Below are 21,026 nucleotides of genomic sequence, written 5' to 3' on the forward strand. Positions count from 1 at the left end.
CCGCCATCTTGTGCACAGAGACGTCCAACTTCAGCATCTCAAATCCTTCGCATAAGTACAAAAGCGGAAACATTCCCGACATGCCTGCGTTGTTCTAGCCACACCCTCTTACCGCCCCAAGCGCTGACTACCTGTCACTCACTTTGCAAATAAATCCTCTTTATGTGACCGTAGTCTCTAACCAATCACTATGCATGTGTAGTACTGCGGAAAAGGCATTGTTCGTCACCAAACTGTTCTTGGGTAGTTGGGAGAATTTGCTCTTGGAGGATGTTTTGGTACCATTCTTTAGTCATGGCTGTGTTCTTAGGCAAAACTGTGAGTGATCCCACTCCCTTGGCTGAGAAGCAACCCCACACATGAATTGTCTCAGGATGCTTTACTGTTTGCTGACGAACACTGCCTTTCCCAGCATGATGGAGCACCTTGCCAAAAGGCAAAAATGATAACTAAGTGGCTCGGGGAACAAAACATCAAAATTTTGGGTCCATGGCTAGGAAACTCCCCAGACCTTAACCCCATTGAGAACTTGTGGTCAATCCTCAAGACAAACAAAAAACCACAAACTCTGACAAACTCCAAGCATTGATTAGGCAAGAATGGGCGGCCATCAGTCAGTATGTGGCCCAGAAGGTGTTTGACAGCATGCCAGGGCAAATTGCAAAGGCCTTGAAAAAGAAGGGTCAAAACTGCAAATATTGACTCTTTGCATAAACTTAATGTAGCTGTCAATGAAAGCCTTTCACACTTAGTAACATCTGACAAAAAGATCTAAAAACACTGAAGCAGCAAACTTTGTGAAAACCAATACATGTGTCATTCTCAAAACTTTTGGCCATGGCTGTATATACTGATATTTTCTTTCATTCTTTTTTTCCTGCTCAAGCACTACTGACCCCTTTTCCCCATTAATCACATCTGTATCTCTCCACTATAGAATGTTGGCACACATCCCGTACGCTGTTTCACCCATCCGTCACTATTAAGGAAGGCTTCCTACACAAGCGTAAAGCAGAAGCTGTGAATCTGGTAACTCGTTTTACTTTCAAGAAAAGATACTTTTGGCTCAGTAGCCAGACTCTGTCGTACTCCAAATCCCCAGACTGGCAGGTGAGAAGCCTTTTATGGTCCTGATTCAAAGAGTATTTGCACTTGTGTTCACATTTTACAAGCGGTTGGGTATGAAATCCCGGCTGTCGGGATGCCGCTGGTCAGAATAGCGACAGTGGCATCCTGACAGCCAGAATCCCGGCACCTGTAGGAAGGCACGGTAAGTATTTTACTAACCCCTACCCTAGCCTCTAACCCTCCCTCCCCGGTGCCTAATCTTGACTCCCCCCCCCCCCCCAGTGCCAAAGCCTAACCTCCCCCTCCTCGAACCCTAAACCTAACTCCCCCCCCCAGTGCCTAAACCTAACCTCCCCCCTAGTGCCTAAACCTAACCTCGCCCTCCCTGCAGCCTAATCCTAATACTCCCTCCCCGGTGCCTAAGCCTAACCCTCCCCCTAGTGTCTAACCCTAACCCCACACCCTAACACCCCGATACTTACCTTCAGGATGCCGGCGGTCGGGATACTGGTGCCGGGATCCCGACCTGGCGGGATTTCGGCGCCGCTATTTAGACCATCTGCATTCCGCACGCCGGGATGCCGACTAAGTCCCGTTACAAGATTTTGCTCAGGAAATGCTTTACAGATATGTCACTAGTGCAGATGGCCTGACTCCAGTCATAAAGTAAGTGCAAGCAGACTATATCAAGTGTTAGGCCTTGAGCACAAACTGGTGAGTTCTAAGGAGCCTATCTATAAGAATTTCAGTTATTAAAGTATGAATTTTTATTTACTTTTTTAAATTTCATTTTGGGCCTGATTCAGGTTGGTTCGTAAGGCCGGCCGACGTTTGCATTCTGCGTATGCATCGCAGTGCACGTTCGCGAACCGACCACAGCGATCGGGAAGCTATTGCAGTAAGCGTGCAGTTCCATTACACAGTGATTGACTGGAAGTGACCGTTTGGGGTGGAGAGGCGGGGTGGTCTGGTGAACGCAGGTGTGCCTGTGCGTTTGAACGCCGTTACAGGGGGGTGCATAATTAAGCCCCTGCGATTGTATATGTAGCCAGAGATTTAGTTGGCGACAGGAAGTTTAGCAGTTTGTGCGGCAGGTCGTGGTCAACCACAACTGTGTGTATGAGTTCGATGTTACCGATGTTTACGCTGACCTGCGGAAGCATGTCATGGGAAGTGGGCGGCTTCATAAAGTGGTGGGCATCTTGGTATAGTGCTGTGGTTGCCGTGCGATTGCATTCATTAGCATATTTTCGCAGCGAGTGGGTGCGTGTGAACACAGCCTTGCGAACCAACCTGCACTAAGAACATCTACAACCCATAACCCCTGAAATAAAACAATGAGTATGGCAGCGACATCTCTATGTAGCCACGCTGATGATAGAGATGTACTAGGGTCTATTCCTCCAACTCTACAGTTATCCCAAAGTCCCTCATCCAGGAATCGGTATGTAATACCGCTGGACCTAAGCCCGGGAGATGGAATCCCGACGCCGGAAGGCCGGCAGATGAAGATCCCGTCTAGGGTAAGTCCCCTAACCCTCCCCTCTACCCCCCTAACCATCCTTTTGTGGTGCCAACCCTAACCTCCCCCCAGGGGTGCCTAAACCTCACTGCAACCTAAACCTAACCCTCCCGGGAGGGTACCTAGCCCTAACCCCCCCCCGGTGGTGCCTAACCCTCTCGGGGGGGTGCCTAGCCCTAAGTTACCCCCTGAGAGTCCCTAAACCCACGCCTGCGTTTGCACCTACATTGCCCTGTTTTTAATGGCCAGCCCTTTGTGACCACCTACAAACGGCTTCCCCTGTCACTCACTCTGCTGGGCTGTCTATGCGCAGCGAGCGAATGCATTGTGAGCTTTCGCTAACGTATGCGCACACACTCTGCATACCATCGACAGCAGCAAGAGTATGCATCTTAGCGAGCGGGTCTGAATCAGGCCCACAGTGCAGAAGTAAATGGCCTGTAAAAGTTAGGATACACAAGAATTTGGGGAGAGACCAAAGTAAGTTGGCAATTTAATGTGCAAGATATATTTATATTCTTTTCTGAGATCACAGGTTCTCAAACTCGGTCCTCAGGACCCCAAACAGTGCATGTTTTCCAAGTGGCCTTTCAGAATCACAAGTTAGATAATTAGCTCCATCTGTGGATCTTTTAAAATGTGTCAGTGAGTAATGAATACACCTGTGCACCTGCTGGGTAATCTGGAAAACGTGAACCGTTTGGGGTCCTGAGGACCGAGTTTGAGAACCACTGTCTTAGATATAATGATTGAGCTGAGCAGTAAGATTGACAAGAAGTTTGTAGTTTGATGACCCAGAGCACATGTCATGGCGCCATATGGTAACAACAGATACTGGGTTTGCTTAGATCTCCACGAGGGCTCAGGAAAGACATCCCCCATGTGTTGGACTTAAGGCTTTATTTTTGGGACCTCAAATAATTTCCTTAAGTTTAGATTGAAAGATGACTTTGAGTATGCTGATTACAATTTCATAGTGTAAACTGTGTTGTACAGTAACTGTCTGCATTGAAATGTTTCTTTCCTATTTTCTTTCCTTTTTGCAGGTGCGTTCTTCTATACCTGTGCATCGTATCTGTGCTGTGGAGCGGGTAGATGAAAATGCATTTCAACAGCCAAACATGATGCAGATCATTACCCAGGATAGTGAGGCACAGGGCGGCCACATTATGTATATACAGTGCAAGGTGAGAAGCAGGGCTGCAGTATAAGATAACAGATGTACAGTACAGCATGCTATACTATGTACAGTACAAGTTGAGAGATACAAAGCATGTACAGTGCTATAAGAGTGTAGGTCACAGATACAATATGGTGTATACTTCATTCTTCCCGCACAGAATGTAAATGAGCTGAATCAGTGGCTCTCTGCCTTGCGGAAAGTCAGTCTGTGTAACCAGCGTTTGCTGCCGACCTATCACCCAGGGGCATATCGCAATGCACATTGGACTTGCTGCCTGCAGTCTGACCGTACAGGTAATAAGCCTATTCACAGTAAAACATATTGCAAGCTCCATACTTTATTATCAGGTGATGTATTGTGTATCTTGCAGTGCGTGGCTGCAGTCGGACACATTTGGCTGTGACTCTGGGAGACTGGAGTGATCCTTTAGATCCTGATGCAGAGGCTCAGGTTCTATATAGACATCTTCTATCAGCAAAGGACATGCTCAGGTCTGCAGATATTTCTTTCCATGTATACTTTGTGTAAATACAAATTCCCAGTAATCAAACATTGGGTTTGCTTTCATATCCTCTGCTCCACGTGTGACTTTGATCATAGGTTTTGTTCCTCTTGCATTGTATTCTGTACTGTTTGAAAAAACCCCAATGTATCCAAGCATGACCCTTTTCATATTTCCTGGGGACCATTGATCTGATGTTTATTTTTTAAATAGGAATAAGTACCTGGAAGGTGCAGAGAGTGCAGCTTCGGGAAAACCAGATTCTAGAGTTTACTGCGAGAAAGGGTTTGAAGGTTCGGTATGACCCTTGCACAAGTTTAATCTTTACCTTGCAATAGCACCACATGAAAAATGTAATGCTGCGTCTTTCCTTCCCATTTCATTGATCCCAGGTTCCACACTGACTTCTCCAGCGAGACATTTGCTTTCAGTGATAGAGGATCTACAACGAGCACACCAGGCCTTTGAGAGGAGGGAGCAGGAGGAAGCTCCTAATCACAGCCACTGCACCTAGAAGAGAAACCATGGCAGCCTGCACCTATCTCCAAGCCCTATCTATTGCTGTACAAAAACGTGGCCAAGCGTTCCTCAGATTTTTGTATGTTTTTTCAGACTCCTGAGGCCAATATATAAAAACCCAACAACGCAGTCAGTTGCCTTATTTTATTCTTTATTCTTAGTATTCAAGAGAGGAACAATGTTGTAAGTTGATTATTTCATTACTGCCAAGGGAAATTTTCTGCTTTAAAGAACCCCAATTTATCACTGAAAGGCCTGCATTTTAGCTTTTGCATATCCTAGATAAAACCACTGTAGTTGATTCTGGTGGTCGTATAACACTTAATCTTTTTGGAGGAATTATTGCAGTTACTGTAGATATTCATTTCAACAACTCATTTATTTTCAGCACACAGTGGTCCTAAGAGCTCATCTAGCAGCAGCATCCTGTGATCACTTGGAAAGACGTTCTACAGTGTAGTCAAGAGGCCAGCCGTATATGAGACAAATAGCTAGCGAGTGTGGCCTGTAGTTGCAGGTAATAGAGTGCAAAACACTGTCACTCGTTTAACTTAGCTTTAAAGGAAACACCTGCAAAGGTCACCTGAGCTGTCTAATTACTCAAATTCCAGAAATATTGGGCCTTGTAAACTATTCATTTAAATGCTTCCATGACTCTATCAATATGAAATGGTGCTCCCATGTGTCACAGCTACGGTTTACATTACTGAAAATGCTTCACTCAAGCTGGCCACACACATAGCGATAATTTACCCAATCTGGCCGATTCCGACACATTGGAACGACAGATTGTGTAAAATATGGCCAAATCCTGAGTAAATCGTGAGTCCCCACTCACGATTACGATGTGATGCGCGTCCCTCTAGGACACGATGCACTGTGAAAGTCTGGATGCAGGAGAGATCGTATGAAAATTGGACACCAAATCGTGTGCAGATCGTATGGAGATCGTGTGCAGAGCTGCCAGGGAGAGTTTCAAGGGAAATCGTACACATTGGCTGATCGTGTGCAGATCGCTATGTGTGTGGGCACCTTCAGACAGCTGTCTACATTATTCAGATTAGTAGACGTGTCATATGTTCCCGATTTTGTTTCAATTTGATAGGTGCATTGTAGTTCAGTGGCTTTCAAATTCAGTCCTTGTTGAGCACACACAGGCAATATTTTAACTCTGCTTCAGACCAGCTACAACAGCAATTTTCTCTCACAAGATTAAATTTCATCAGATTAATTGCTATTCAATGTCATTTAAAAAAAATCATGAAACTCAAAGGAATACAAAAAAAACTTCCGTGTTCTTTTCCAAATGAGCATTTCCAGTGCATGTCCTAAAATCTCTAAATTTGAAGATAAAAAATAAGTTAACACACTCATAATTTTGAAATATATTTCTTCTTTGATTTGGATCCTTCAAAGTCCAAATGGGGAAAACAAAACTGAAAAATACTCCTAAAATATGTATTTTTGCCGATGACATCATGCTTTTCCCCACCTCCCCCGACTCCTGCTTTCCAGATATTCATTCCCTTTTATTAGACTCTTATTCTCTGGCCTCTTATTATAATTTAAATACTTTTAAAACCAAGGACCTTCCTTTAAATTAAACACTTCTAAAACCAAGATCTTCTCTTTTAATACTGACTTATAATATTATCGCTTTTAATATGGACTTGCTCTGCAGTTCTTCTGGGTACATTTCAATAGGTTTAATTCTGTCATGAATGCATTTATTTGGAAACATAAGACAGCACGGCTTGCTAGTACATATCTAATGCTGTCTAAATCTTGTGCTTTCTTTGATCTTGAACTGTATCAGATTGCATCTCTCCTAAACCAACTTGAGGACTGGTTTGCCCCTACCCCTTAAAGCCTTGGGTGGACCTGGAGTACAGCATACATGGTATGTTTCCTTTGGTGGCCACCTAAACACGCTAGATATTTACACCCCCACACACAAATAGCAGTCTCTGATGCACTTAAAGGTTGGAATAAATTGTTAAATACCTTTGCGCTTCTGTGTTCCCTTGCTTAATTTACCTCCGCCCAGTCTAGCTCTATTAATTCCTAATCTCTCACTAGATACTTGGCATAGTCTTTGGCGTGACCACTCTTAAGGATATGTACAAAGATGATGGCCTCATGTCATTTGCCCAAATAAAACTCTGATGTGGTCTTCCTTTCAAACATTTTTACAAATTTCTTCAACTCCGTCATTGGTCCCTTTCCTTCTATTCTGTGGGTGCTGGTCTCCTATCATGAGAACTCTACCATTCTGTATCTAAACTCTGTATCTTACAATGGTAATATCTACTTATTTTAGACCAGTCTCCTTAGAAGCTCCCTATACAACTCAAGTGGGAATCCGGTGACTGGTGTAATACTTTTCTCATTGGTTTTAAGATATCCAAGTGCATCAACCATATAAATATATATATGTGTATCAAACTTTCCCATAAGATATACCTTCCACCTGAGAAACAGCACTTTGCAATACAGGTTCAAGTGGAGCAATTGTGGAGATGGTGACTATAACTGCCATATATGCTGGAGCTGTCCTGGGCTTAGGCACTTCTAGGCCCATTTATCAATAATGACATAGTCAATGTTTTGTGTTTAATATCATAGCAATCTCAAATTTGCTGGTTAAAACATGCCACTATGTGCTAGACAACCTGACCTGATTTGCACAGAGAGACCAAGGAGCAGGTTTACAATACTTAAGGTCTTGCCCATAGCAACCAATCAGATTCTGTCTATCATTTTCTAGGATGCAATAGAGAAATGATAGCTACAATCTAATTGGTTGCTTTGGACACCTCCACTTTTTCCTTTTCAGTTTTAGGAAATCATGGACTCTCTGTTATCATGCAGATAAGCTCAGGTTGTCCAGCACTTGGCGGTACATTTACTAAGCAGTATGTTTTACCAGGAAATTTAAAACTGCAATGATATTAAAAGCAAGATTTGCTTTTAATACCATTGGCGTTTTTTAAATTTCCAAGTTAAAAATGCAGAGAAGCTTTACCCCTCTGTCTGTTTGGGAATTTGCTGGTGGTACTTTATATATGCATTACTGGATTGATTTCAATGGACCCATTCATTTCAATACATGTCGATGCATACAAGGTTTTTAGCCATCACAATTATGTCAGGGATTGAAGCAATCTTATGTATCTGAAACCACTGAAAGCTTTACTGGGGATTTCTGCAGTGATTTACTAAATCAGTCATTCCTAGGTTCCTTGTTATCTACATAACAATTAGAAATCAGTGATTTTGTGATATCTGACAATTTTCTTTTTTAGAGGATTGGAATCTGGTGTTTTATAGGTTGATTTGCATTTGATTACTTAGTGATAAGCAAATTGGGTTTTAAGCTGGGTTCACACTGGCCGATATATTGGCCGATCAATTGATCAGCCAATATATCTGCTGGCCTTTGGTCAGTGTGTACAGGCATTATGTCTGTGAACAACGTCGTTCACAGAACATATAGCATTGGCTGTGCTGCACAGCCGATGGACAGATATATCTGTCCATCGGCAGGTGTGTACGGGCGGTCTGCAGACCGCCCATACACACACAGCGGCAGTCGCGGGGAGGGGGCGGGGCTCGCCACTGTCATGCCCCCCCCGGCCGCCGGGACCCGTGGGCGAAGCAGATGATGACCCTTAAGTGTGTATGAACGACCATCGTCTGCAGATACATCTGCAGATCACTCGATCTGCAGATATATCGCTATAGTGCAGTGGTCGGGGAACAGGGGTAAATTACCCCACATGGGGTAAAAATGAAAATCCTGGGGGTAATGGACGGACAGCCGGGCATGCATATGAATCATTCTATGCATGCCGGCCTGTCCGTCCATGATCCCCGGCTGTGCTGCAGGGAGGCTTTAAGCCGGACGCCCGCTGAGATGTTATTACCAGCGGGCATCCGGCTCCTTCCCGCGTTAGCTGGAGGCTGGAGTTCTCTTCTGAACGTCTCTCCCATAGTTCCAAGGAGCAGCCGGGCGTACAGGATGGTGGCGGATGCAGGAGCGGGGATTAAGGTAAGTTGTTTTTTTTGTACAAGCGGCACTACAGGGGCGTTATATGGGGGCACTACTACAGGGGCATAACTATGGGGACACTACTACAGGGGCATAACTATGGGGGTACTACAGGGGTATAACTTTGGGGGTACTACTACAGGGGCAGAACTATGGGGGCACTTCTACAGGGGCAGAACTATGGGGGCATTGTATGGTGGCACTACTATATGATTTCCTTCCTTTCAAATCAAGGGGTAACGTCGGCGTTCCGTATCTAAATATATTTTGGGGTAAAAGAGTTCCCTGACCCCTGCTATAGTGTGTACACAGCATTAGATCGCTAAAGCTTGAGATTTTTATTACTTTTTCTGCAAATTGACCTTTAGTGGATCAGTCAGTAAATTTTCATGGAATAAGATATTTATAGCTTATTCGCAGGAGATAGTACTGTAGGTGATTATGGGCAGCAAATGGAGATAGAGAATTTAGCATTTTTGTATACACTGATAATTCTGTGGTTAATCACATAAAATCTTTTTTTATTACCAGAGATTGTCTAGTTACTGAAAATCCTGTGTGACCCTAACTTTAGCCATAATGAGTGTCATTATGTCATGTGCTTAATTAGGAGTATCCCAAAACTCAGAATCTGTTCTACCACCAAGGACCAAACTGAAGAACCAGTGAGGAACTGCCTAAAACCTTTGCCCAATGCAGGACTGAATACATATTTATTATAACAGCTAATTTCTTTTCTTTGTTGGTCAAGTGTATCATCTTTTATAGGTGCTCCAATTAGATGTCTTTGCACCTTTGTCTTGTTAATTCTATAAATAGAACCAACTCACATGTGAACGTCTATCTCAAAGCCATTTTTTAACTGTCAAATATTGTTATACACACATATAAATACAGCAGTATAGTTCATTGCAATAGGGATTTTATTCACATATGCAAGGACATGCCAAGTGTGGCTATGATATGGGGTGAGGGTTGTTCCAAGCATGCCGTGGTACACTGCACTTATAGAGCTGTCTGTGAAGCAGTCTCTTTTGGCAGGTGAAGATTTAAGCCCTCTTTTTGTTTCAAAGGACCAACAAAACAGCCTCCACTCTGCCATTTTCTGCGTGATTTCAGACACATCACTAATGAGGCAATGTGCTTTCAGTAACATCTGATGCAATAGAATTATATACCTGCATTTAGTAATATCTACATAGCTAATCCTGTTGGACCAGTTTCATCGGACAGCAGGGAATTTCTTCTACTGCAGTTCTCGGATTCAGATCAGATTTAATAGCCCCAATTTCACTGATACAATATAATCTTACTTGTTTCACTTAATGTTTTTGAAATGGGAATAGGCCTGTGAATCCAAAATAGCACAGGTATAATTAAAAAGTACATTGCTTTTTTAAAAAGGATACAATATAGAGTATTTTTATTTGCGTCTAAGGGCTGACTCAATTCTGCAAGATGTGGGCAATGTGCCATCGGAACACTCATAATGTAGGCACATGAGGACCACAACATTCTACCTGGCACCCCCATAGGAAAATGACAACTGTTGCTCTAGCACAGTGTTTTTCAACCCCAACAGGTCATGATTTCATTTGAGGATTTCTGTCTGGTAGCAGGTGGGGTAATTACTGACTGATCAAAATAGATTAGCTCCTTATGCATGATTAAAGGACTCAACAACATGACCTGTTGGTGGTACTTGAGGGCTTGAGTTGAGAATCACTGAATTACCATAATTCCTAGTGATATGAGCAGCCGTATTTTAGGAATGCAAATCCCCAAAAATTAAATTGCCCTCCTCACTCTTCTGTTGAGGTTCTGCCTAGTTGTCAAATAAGCATGGAAACTATTCAGAATATTTCAAATCATAATTACCCTAACTGGCATGTGGTGAATCTACTCCTTTTTATTGCCTTCTAAACAAGTATAAACAAATCAACATGTCATATTTTATCCATGAATCTGTAAGATCCACTATGGCTATACAGAGCCCAAGCAAGTGTTACCACCATAAAGAATATCCTGTAGGACTGGGCCTCACATTGTAGGAGGACGTTTATGTCACTTGTCTTGTATAATTAAGTTATAAGTATGTAGATAAACTCACTTACTAGATATTCTATTCACTGTATTACATTTGAAGAGCACCAACTCCAACATTTAAGTAAATTGATCCACTTGGCCTTTGTGCACTGCTCAACTCTCAATCATTGATCCACCAAAATATTTGCATTGGCAGACTGGTGTGCAGAGACACCCCTAGATATAAAAGCTACTGGGGACATGCTAGAAAAGGGGGTTTATTTATGAAGTGTCGGATTGTAAACCCTGACACTTCTGTTTGTGTTTATGCCCAATAGCTTTTACTAACCGTGTCAGGTATTATAACCCAACACTTCGTAAATAATCCCCTAGATCTGAAAACTTTTACTTGGGTAAAGAAGATTAATTATGGCATCAGCGCACCAGTTTACAACAACAGGCTGTAATTGAAGGTATAAAGATGAGCTGGTATCTGAACAACCAATATTGAATCATGTAAGAAAAGTTCAGAAGCAGTTCACCAGTAACCTGCATTAGGTATGTCTTGCAATGACAATGCCTGTCCCTTGGCCATTGGAATATATAGTCTATTCTATAGCATTATATCACATAGATGTTTAATCAAACAAAGTGAAACCTATAATTCACTTGAGCCTGCGTGTACCTAATGCATACAATCATTTGCTGTAGCATTATCTATATATATATATATATATATATATATAATTATATTTCCATTAACATAGTCCTTTGAATTTGGATAGTACATTTTTTATAGAAATTCCAGAAATATATAATTTACCATGAATCCCTTATGTAGGAATGGGTACAAAAGTATATACAACAAGAAATAGGTGATATTTTGGATTTTTTTTCTTTGGACATCGGAGTCGTAATAGTAGAAGGTATTAAAAGCAAGAACTTGTTAGAGCACAGGTTCTCAAACTTGGTTCTCAGGACCCCAAACAGTGCATGTTTTCCAGGTCTCCTCAATCAAAAGTTAAATAATAAGCTCCACCTGTGGATCATTTAAAATGTGTTAGTGATGAATGCACCTGTGCACCTGCTGGGTGACCTGGTCCGAGTTTGAGTACCACTGTGTTAGAGAAATGGCTAGAAGATGTAAGGAGCCCTGGGATGATGTTCTGCAGAGCAGACCTACTAGGGCTTTGTCAGAGGGGATTTATGGGACCAGTATCAGTTGTACGCAGGACTGAAATGGTCATTGAAGTGAATTATCATATACAGGCCCCAAATAAAGGAGCCCAGAAGCCTATTTGACAAAGGGAAAATTGGAAGATTGATTGATGGAGAATTCGCATCTGAAATGATTCTGACACCATACAATGGTATTTTTATGCTATAAATACAGTATAATAAATGCATAGAAGAAAATAATGCACCATACTGATTGCTATAGATTATAGCAGATCTGAGTACATAGTACTATGTCATTAAACTGTGACATGTGTCTCCTTTCTTATATATGGGTCCTCTACATATGCTAAATGCTCTTCAAGTCATAATGAATTAATAGGATAGAAGCTTTAAGAAGAAATTTAATGGTCAGCTGTAAATAGCAGCAACAGCATGAGAATAAAGAGAACAGTAGAAAGAAAGGACGATATTAAAGCGTAGACATGGAATTTATATATAGGTATCTTACAGAAAAGGCAAAGTATTAAGTTTAATAAGGACAAATAACTGCTACATTTTAGATATTGGTGACCAAAATTAGTCATTATGACCCAGCACATTGGCTCATCTAATATTATATATGTATTAGTGTTTCTTATTGCTCAGTACTCACAGCGTTGTCGCTATTAGCATTGCTGAGAAGAAGAGAGCTACACAGTACTGATTTGTATAGCACAGACAGACCTCACACAACACATACTTTGGTCACGCAGGAGATGGAGACAGGAGGCTGCCCTGGGTCTTGCTTTGAAGGGGTAGTGTGATGGCAATGTATGGCCCAGCTGAGTTCTCTGGTATTAGAGAAGCCAGGACTGTGCATTTTGCTACAGCCTAGCACTGACCTGTACATTTTCAGACTAATGGGTTACAGTAACAAATTTAATCCAAGAAAGCTCTGTAATACCTGGGCATATTCTCTGCCTCTCCAACAATCACTGAGTTAATACGACTTGCTGTATCAAAACTGTTTCTGTCCCAATAATATCATGCTTTGTAAAGAAATGTCAGGCCACTGCGAGGCCCATACAAGATGCTGCGACGACTGCATCCATGCTCCGCTGAACCACTAATGATGTTGAGCACCTCTGATGCTCTGCAGAAGCCTTAATCACACATTTGCTCTTTAAATACATCAAGGCAGTATAGTTGGCATCTCCAGTTGTGGTAGGAATAAATCCCCTGGAAAAGCAGGGGGCAGTAACTTGCAGAGCAACAATCTCAATGCCCTGTGCCTGTTACATTTAACCCCATATTTATGAAAGAGTCCAGAGCTTTGATTAATAGGGCAGTGCACGCTCTTCAGTTACCCCCTGCAAAGTAAGTTCAGCTAGCACATTGTCCAGGTAGTTTGGATCTGGGTATCCATGGCCCGTAAGGTTGGAACCAAATTCAGTCTTGTGATGAATCTCATTCCACACCACTGTGTTAGATTCCCCCGTTGTGCTGGAGGTACCGATTGCAAATATCAAGCGCCGATCCCATGCTGCCACCAGCAGCCGTAAAACCTGTAAATGAAAGTAGCGCATGAGTCATATTTTACCCTGAATTTAGACACCTACTTCCATTGTAAATGCAGATAAAGTATTGCAGATTAAAAGATTAAGATGACAAAGAGAAATGTAGTTGACAGAATGAAGGTGCCCGAGTGTGTATCTTGTTAGACTGTAGCACAACCATCCAGCTGCAAACACAATACACAAAATACAATCATTTCTACATGTCTCACCTTCCTCCCTTTCTCATTATCTGGCAAGTAACAGTGACGTGGAAATCCCCGGGCTGTGAACTTTCTTCCTGGGTTGGGATGCTCAGGTCCCTGGCAATAGAAATAATATATAAGTGCCCAAAAAACTGTAGCTAGTGCCTTTATTACACCGTATTTATCCCTTTTTGAGCTGCAAATTGGTTTATACCTGCATTCCGCTGGGAATATCGTACACTATACGTATAGTCTTATACTCAGGATATCCTGGAAGTGAGTGAGGAATGACATGAAACTCCATCTTCCCTGGAGGCTGTGTGCCCGTTTTCTCCCCATAGATAGCCTTACAGGTGGGGCACTGCATGCTGCCATCCTGGTACAAGAAAGTATTAGAATCAATGAAAGGAACAACAAACAAATCACCAATCTAAGCAAAACCATGCGCTAGAATATTTCATTACAGCATACACATTCTGTATGCTGTACACATATAGGAAAACAGAAGTGACCATCTGTAAACATAACCTGAATGCGTACTTGTCTGCTAAGATAAATCCTAAATGAACAATATGTTTCTATTACAAGAGCAATGAAAATGTAAATACATGAGCTGCCAGGTATTCTGTAACTCCGTACCCTGTTTCCATTGTTATACATGGCCACCAGACACAGTACATGGTACATATGGTTGCACTTCCCCAACTTCCCAACCAGGTCGGAGCGAATCCCTTTGTGACTGAGGACTCCTTCATAGCCAGATGCGGTGACCAGACGCTCCATGCAGATTGTGCAGTCCTAAAAACACAGGAGGAAGTCCCCAAATAGTTAGCGCCAATGAGATAATCACTTCTGTGTCAGTGAGGTGAGTGATATATTTGATATAGTATGGAAATCCATGCCTTGCACATTTTAAAATGATTCTTCATATTAGGTGGCAGTGATTCCCAGTGTACAGGGTATATGACAACTACTTTACACAGTAAGTCTTCTCATCTTTCTACTTTTAAGGTTTATTAAACTCACCAAGATTCTATAATACAAAAATGATACTATGGGCATATTGGCTGATGCAGATTTGACAGTAAATCGGGAATACGCTGATCAAACAAAACATGCACAGAAACAATTAGCATATTTGGGGTTAGGTTTAGGTAGCACAGCGGGGTTAGCGTTAGGTTGTTTTAGGGAGAGGTTAGGGTTAGGCACCCCTAGGAGGGGAGGTTTAGGCATCACTGGGGGGGGTTAGGCACTAAGGGGGGAGCATTAGGTTTAGGCACGAAGGGGGGAGACTTAGGTGTAGGCACTAACAGGGAGGGTTAGGCTACAAGAAGGGAGGGTTAGGGGGAGAAGGGGGAGGGGAAGTATACTTACTCGAATCCTGTTGGGATACCAACCATCGGGATGCCACTGTCAGTATTTTGACAGGAGGCATCCCGACAGCTGGCATTACATACCAATTCCCAGCTCGGCTATGACCATATCTGCGTGCGCACCTGCTTTGCTACTAGTTATCATGGTCAGTAAGCACTTACACCTGGCCTGTGCCAGGCACAAAAGATACAGTTCCAAACAGATGTACGTCATTTGCTTATGTCCATGTCTGCATAGTTGGTATTTGCATGAGCACACCCTCAGTAAACTTTGCCTATATGTGAACGCTCCATTGCATCTCTGTTCTGCTTCTCTGTAAAGGCGATAGAAACACAGAAGACTCTGCACTGCTAGCACATGCTCAGTGTGAATTTACAAGAGAAACGCTCTGCAAACATTCAACTCTGTATCAGCACCACTGTCCTAGATACTAGGGAGCAATCCAATTAGCCGCAAAGAGTGCGAGTTGCTATTGCCACGGCGTTAAAACGCCACAACAGCACTGCATCTCGCACCCCACTCCCAGCACAAATGTGCTCGCTCGTTTTTGTTTGCAACCTTTTGTACAGATTCAGGCTGCTGTAAAGCGCAGCTGCTGCCTTGTTGACTTGCGCTACAACGGGACTCGCTGCTAATTGGATTGACCCCTAAGGGTTCTTTACAAACTAAAAGATTTCATTTTAGTGGGATCGGATTATTTTAAGAGATGCATTTGCAGGAATGTTCCCTGCTTTGCGTAAGGATACACAAACATTTGTGCCCCCATAGAAAGATGAATACCTCTGAGGCTCTGCAGATTGGCTCTGCCACCTCTGAGGCTCTGCAGATTGGGTCTGCCACCTCAGAGGCTGTGCAGATTGGTTCTGCCACCTCTGAGGCTCTGCAGATTGGCTCTGCCACCTCTGAGGCTCTGCAGATTGGCTCTGCCACCTGAGGCTCTGCAGATTGGCTCTGCCACCTCTGAGGCTCTGCAGATTGGCTCTGCCACCTCTGAGGCTCTGCAGATTGGCTCTGCCACCTCTGAGGCTCTGCAGATTGGCTCTCAGGGCGCACACTTTGAGTATTCCATTTGCACTTCTATGGGACAGTGCATTTCTAGGTGCAAAGTTACAAAATGCTTAAAACACGTATAAGTGTTTAATAATGACAGTCCAGATGTCCCCTCACTCTCATTCTTTTAACATATAAATGATGATACACCAAACAGTATTTTAGGAGAGAAACGTAAATGCTGACATGAATAAAGGGAGGTTTTAAAGTGGGATGTGGTTGGATTTTGATATGACTGCTTTACGGTTTCCCCAATGTGAATTCTGTGAGCATCCGCCAACTTGCAAAGCCAGACGCAGATTGCTGTTAGCAGCGTATATCCAAAGACCATGAAATGAGCCCATTGAAACGCACTTAAAGGACAACTAGCATTGTGGGTTCCGAAGATTTTTTGTGTCGTAAATTACCCTTAGTGAATAAATTGACGACACGTGGCATCCCTGAAACAGGCCAGGATTAGACGACCTTTGATGTTCCACTTACCTCATCTGGTGGTGACTTTACTTTCTGTATATATCTTCGCACTACTTCTTCTGGGTTTTTGCCTAGAGGTTTCAGAAAGATAAGTTTAGTACCTTTCATCTCCACATTAAAATGTCATTCAGATCACTGCATACTCTAGCAGAGATGTACATCTCTATGATGAGAGGTTTGTCACAGGAGTATCAATTAAAAATACTATCAGGCCTACATTACTTCTCAGCATATTGTTTCCCTTGATGTACCAAAGAGCAAGCAAATACAGAAGCAGAATTTGTATGCAGCTGGCACGTCTACATGTTTCTTGTACTTTATTTTTAATCTAAGCCTTAAACATCGCTGTATGTTTGTTCCATGTATTCCTGAACTGTTGTACTGTCCACGCTACTGGGAGAGTTCCATTGATCTATCTCTCTATCTGTAAAAACTATTTATATTAATTTTCAATCTACCTTCCGTCAGTTCCAAACATGCCACATTGTTCTAGTAATACTACTTTAAAAAATACTTGTGCTATGAATTGTATTAAAACCATTGCTATATTTACGTGCTTCTATTCATAACTTGCCCATGCAACAAAATGGTGGCAATTCTCAAATTTATTTCAGTTTTAATGGATATATGGCTATATGATCTCAGCAACTGCACCTAGTACTTGAGGTGAGGTTTTACCAGTGACCTCTAAACTGGCAATATAACCTTCATCTTCCTGCTACTAATACCTCTTCCTATGAAACCAAGTATTCTGCATTCTCCCATTGCTTCACTACAGTGCTTGCTTACCTTTATAATACCTAGAACTGTAAACAAATACATAGAATACTCATGCCTCATGTCATCTGTCTGTCTCCCCTCTCCCCTAGATTGTAAGCTCCTAGGCGCAGGGTCCCCCTCTCTCCTGTTCTCACAGTCCTCTTCTCTAACACCTCAATGACAGCCTTCACCTTCCCAGCTGTATTGTGTACTGAAAATTGTGGTGCTATTATTACTTATGCTCTCTTTATGTTCTGGTTACTGTATTGTAATGTAATGTTCTCTGTACCCTGTACTGTCCTTGAGTGTCCTACTGTTAACGTACTGTATGTACGGCGCTGCGGACCACTTGTGGCGCCCTATAAATAAAATTAAATAATAATAATAGAAGGTAATCCATCGCGGATCCTTAAGGTACTCGTCTAAACTTACATTGATTCCAACACTGCTTCTTGCCCTTTAGCCAAATCTTTATCTGTTCAACTTCAGTGAAATCCAATGATTTACACTTTCATAATAAATACATTTTGACATACTGGGCTTGGTTCAGAAGTGCACTCTATTGCAGCCGCGATTGTGACTTTTGCATAGTCACAGCGACGATAATGCTAGTTTCAGATTTCCCCTTGTGTACTAGAGTGTGTGGGACTGTGCAAGTCCTGGGACACCCAATTTCAGTTATTGTGGACGGTGCAGGCATTGGGCGCATTTTCCAGCTTTTGCATAATTCTGCTCAGTCGCTGCCTACAAATACACTGTGGCGGCGAAATTAGCGCACATCTCTGAATCAGGCCCAGAGTCACATCTCCATTTGTGAGAACTCAATCTAGAACTAATTTCTTGCATATTGGTTCCTTGATAAAGTGCTTGAGATATTCCTCACCCAAGCAATCTGCAATTCTAATCCTGGCTGATTTACCAATTGGCAAATTCCAGTCCACATCACCCATAATTAAGGCCCCTATTGTTAATGACCTCTCAGTAATTACTTCTAATAATAATCTATCAAGGTCCTAGTGGTCTATAACTGTAAATTGTTCCTCTTTGAAAAATCTCTGTCTCATCAGTTCCTAGAGATACCAATATACTCTCAATCCTATTTGCAGGTCTCTGTATTAGAGTTAGTTTGACCCAGTTATGGTTACCATTGTACCATGGCTCAGTAATAACCAAAAGCTCTAAATGATGCATTGACATGACTAAAAATAGGTCAGGAAGCTTATTTCCTAACTGTGAACATTTTTACACATGTGGCTGATGCTCTCATATGACCTTAATTGCTCCTGCATTGCTTTCATATATTCATCCATATACAGAGATTTATACAGCGTTGCTGTGCACCTGCCCCCTAGCAGCACTCTTAGGGGCCTATTCATCATACCTTAAAACTCTCTGGAGGTAATTAGGATTAGAACTTGTATGGAGGTCTACCTAATTACCGGAGGAATTCACCATTCCTCCTCACCATAACTATCTATTTCTAAAAGCTGTCATTTTTGCGATGACAGCTTTTCGGGAAATAGATAGTTATCTCTATCTACACTAACTTACCGCAGCTGGAATCTGTTCTGCGCATGCGCTGTTACATTCGTAAAGCCAGCGCATAGGCAGCACTGCCTACAGCGGCGGTAAGTTTGTCGTCCCCCCAACCCACCCGCACTTACCTGTCCGCTGCAGCGCCTCCAGCTCCGGTGGCTGTGCTGTCACGTGTTCTCCCAGCAGCCCACAGTACAGTTTAGAAAAAAAAATCATTTTTTTTTTCTAAACTTTATTGTGTCCTGCTGGGAGAACACGTGTCTGCACAGTCCCAGGAGCCAGAGGACGGACCAGAGTGCTGGAGGAAGACGCCGGGGGACCTCACCAGCTGGAAGCAGGTAAGTGTTACCTGCTATTCGCCACCTCACAGTGGCGAATAGTAACTCCATCAAATTCCGAAAACACATAATTTTCGGAATTTGGTGAATAGCATAATTTCCATATCCCCATACTAATGTATGGGGAGTGTGGAAATTAACGCAGGGGGACTTAGCAAGGAGATATCAGTGATCTTCCTCAGTCATATAAACAAACACAGCTTCTGAGGACACTGCCTGCCCAGGCTCCTTCCTACCAGGCTCATATTCCTGTATATAAATCATAAGAACAGCAACAGCTACTTCTCCCCCTTTTTAATTGATTCAACCAAACGCTGGGTGTCTCTCTTTTCAATAGCTCCAGCTGGCAGGCAACTAAGTTTTCTATTTCTTTGTTGACCAACTCTCCGATCAATACCTTTATAATAGAATAAAGTATAAAATTTTTTTTAGATTCAATTAACTCTTCATGGGAAAGATCACTTTCCATCAACCATCAACTTCATGGGGTCTCATACATCATGCTTCCTCCACTGCAGACACAACTTTGGAATCGCTTATGACTTGATACATCTCCCCTCTTAGTGTTTGTATTATTACTACTTTTTTAAATTATAAAATGTAGCTACACAATACCTAGGTTTTTGGAGCTGCCCCTGGAAAATCCCAAGGGGAAGTCCAAGGGGCAAATGCAGGAGGCAGGATGACACTATTTGCACCATCAGCCCCTGCCCAATGCTACGTGATTATGAAAGCCACATAGCATAGAGGGGCGGGACCTGATGACTAAAGAAATAGTAGTGGGATCTGGGAGGGAGGTCTTCTCTCCCGAAAGAGTCTCCCGATTGGGCAAGTATGCCCTAAAGACCTAACCTGCAAAAATGCTGCAGATGCTGACTGTAACATCTACACAAGTCAGGAAACCTACATAATAGTGGTGCCACAACATTTTGGAAAGTAAAATCTATTAATCAAGAGAAACATAATATTATGGGTTCAGAAGAATTGTTTTCCCTTCAGTTCTTATGACTTATCTATTTAAATGTTAGAGAATGGGAGTGGAAACATTTATAGAATATTGGAATTAATATTCCATGTCGTTTAGTCATAATTCATTACCAACAACGCACTCAATGCCAATAGCCGTCAGCAGGTACATGTCTATCTTTTCATTTGCAATATGTATGTAGGTCTTTTTGGACAATATGCAAACATTTCTCTTTTAAACTTCCCACGCCCACATTTTATTTTTTCCCCATACTTTTCTTCAGATGCTTTTTCTTTGTTTTTCGACAGATGCCACTGATGCCGCTGACAGGTTTGATATCTTCTTTGCTGACAGGTGGGGGGTGCAGTATAGGTTTAGGAGCTCTGGTTAGACAAACAGGCAATCCGGCCGCACACATCAGAATGCCAGTCATACCTGGGAAAATAAGAAAAGCTATAGTTGTCAACTATTAACATGAGGACTAAGGGCCTGATTCAGTATGGATCGCAATTGCAACAGCCTATGCAAATCGGCCGATTGTTGCGCACTGCACAAGCATATGCACCACACTGCACATGCGCAGAGATCACACTGCGAATACGAATGCACTGTGGAATCCATCGCAGAATGAGTGACTGGAAGTGAGTGTTTGGGGTGGTGACGGGGGAGTGGTTGCAGAAACGCAGGTGTGCCTGTCTGTGTGAACACCGTTGCATGGGCGTCCATAAATTAGCCACTGCG

General features: G+C 42.6%; 2 protein-coding genes across 5 annotated transcripts in view; one reads left to right on the forward strand and one right to left on the reverse strand.

Moving 5' to 3' along the window:
• Positions 1-6,770, forward strand: part of RASAL1 (RAS protein activator like 1) — an 87,270-nt gene extending 80,500 nt beyond the window's left edge. Inside the window, exons 16-21 of the mRNA XM_088443495.1 lie at positions 938-1,110; positions 3,637-3,777; positions 3,931-4,066; positions 4,144-4,264; positions 4,489-4,568; positions 4,668-6,770. Of these exons, the coding sequence (XP_088299621.1) occupies positions 938-1,110; positions 3,637-3,777; positions 3,931-4,066; positions 4,144-4,264; positions 4,489-4,568; positions 4,668-4,789 (773 nt within the window). The 3' untranslated portion in view covers positions 4,790-6,770. The remainder of the gene's footprint in view (positions 1-937; positions 1,111-3,636; positions 3,778-3,930; positions 4,067-4,143; positions 4,265-4,488; positions 4,569-4,667) is intronic.
• A 2,963-nt stretch (positions 6,771-9,733) lies between these two features.
• Positions 9,734-21,026, reverse strand: part of DTX1 (deltex E3 ubiquitin ligase 1) — a 67,958-nt gene continuing 56,665 nt past the window's right edge. For all 4 annotated transcript variants that reach the window (XM_088443498.1, XM_088443496.1, XM_088443499.1 and 1 more), the window contains exons 5-10: positions 20,559-20,720; positions 16,695-16,756; positions 14,427-14,585; positions 14,002-14,163; positions 13,815-13,904; positions 9,734-13,593 (exon numbers count right to left, since the gene is read on the reverse strand). In XM_088443498.1, the coding sequence (XP_088299624.1) occupies positions 13,366-13,593; positions 13,815-13,904; positions 14,002-14,163; positions 14,427-14,585; positions 16,695-16,756; positions 20,559-20,720 (863 nt within the window). In that variant the 3' untranslated portion in view covers positions 9,734-13,365. The remainder of the gene's footprint in view (positions 13,594-13,814; positions 13,905-14,001; positions 14,164-14,426; positions 14,586-16,694; positions 16,757-20,558; positions 20,721-21,026) is intronic.

Source organism: Taudactylus pleione, unplaced genomic scaffold, assembly GCF_031769625.1.
Source record: "Taudactylus pleione unplaced genomic scaffold, aTauple2 ptg000330l, whole genome shotgun sequence".
Taxonomy (NCBI): domain Eukaryota; kingdom Metazoa; phylum Chordata; class Amphibia; order Anura; family Myobatrachidae; genus Taudactylus; species Taudactylus pleione.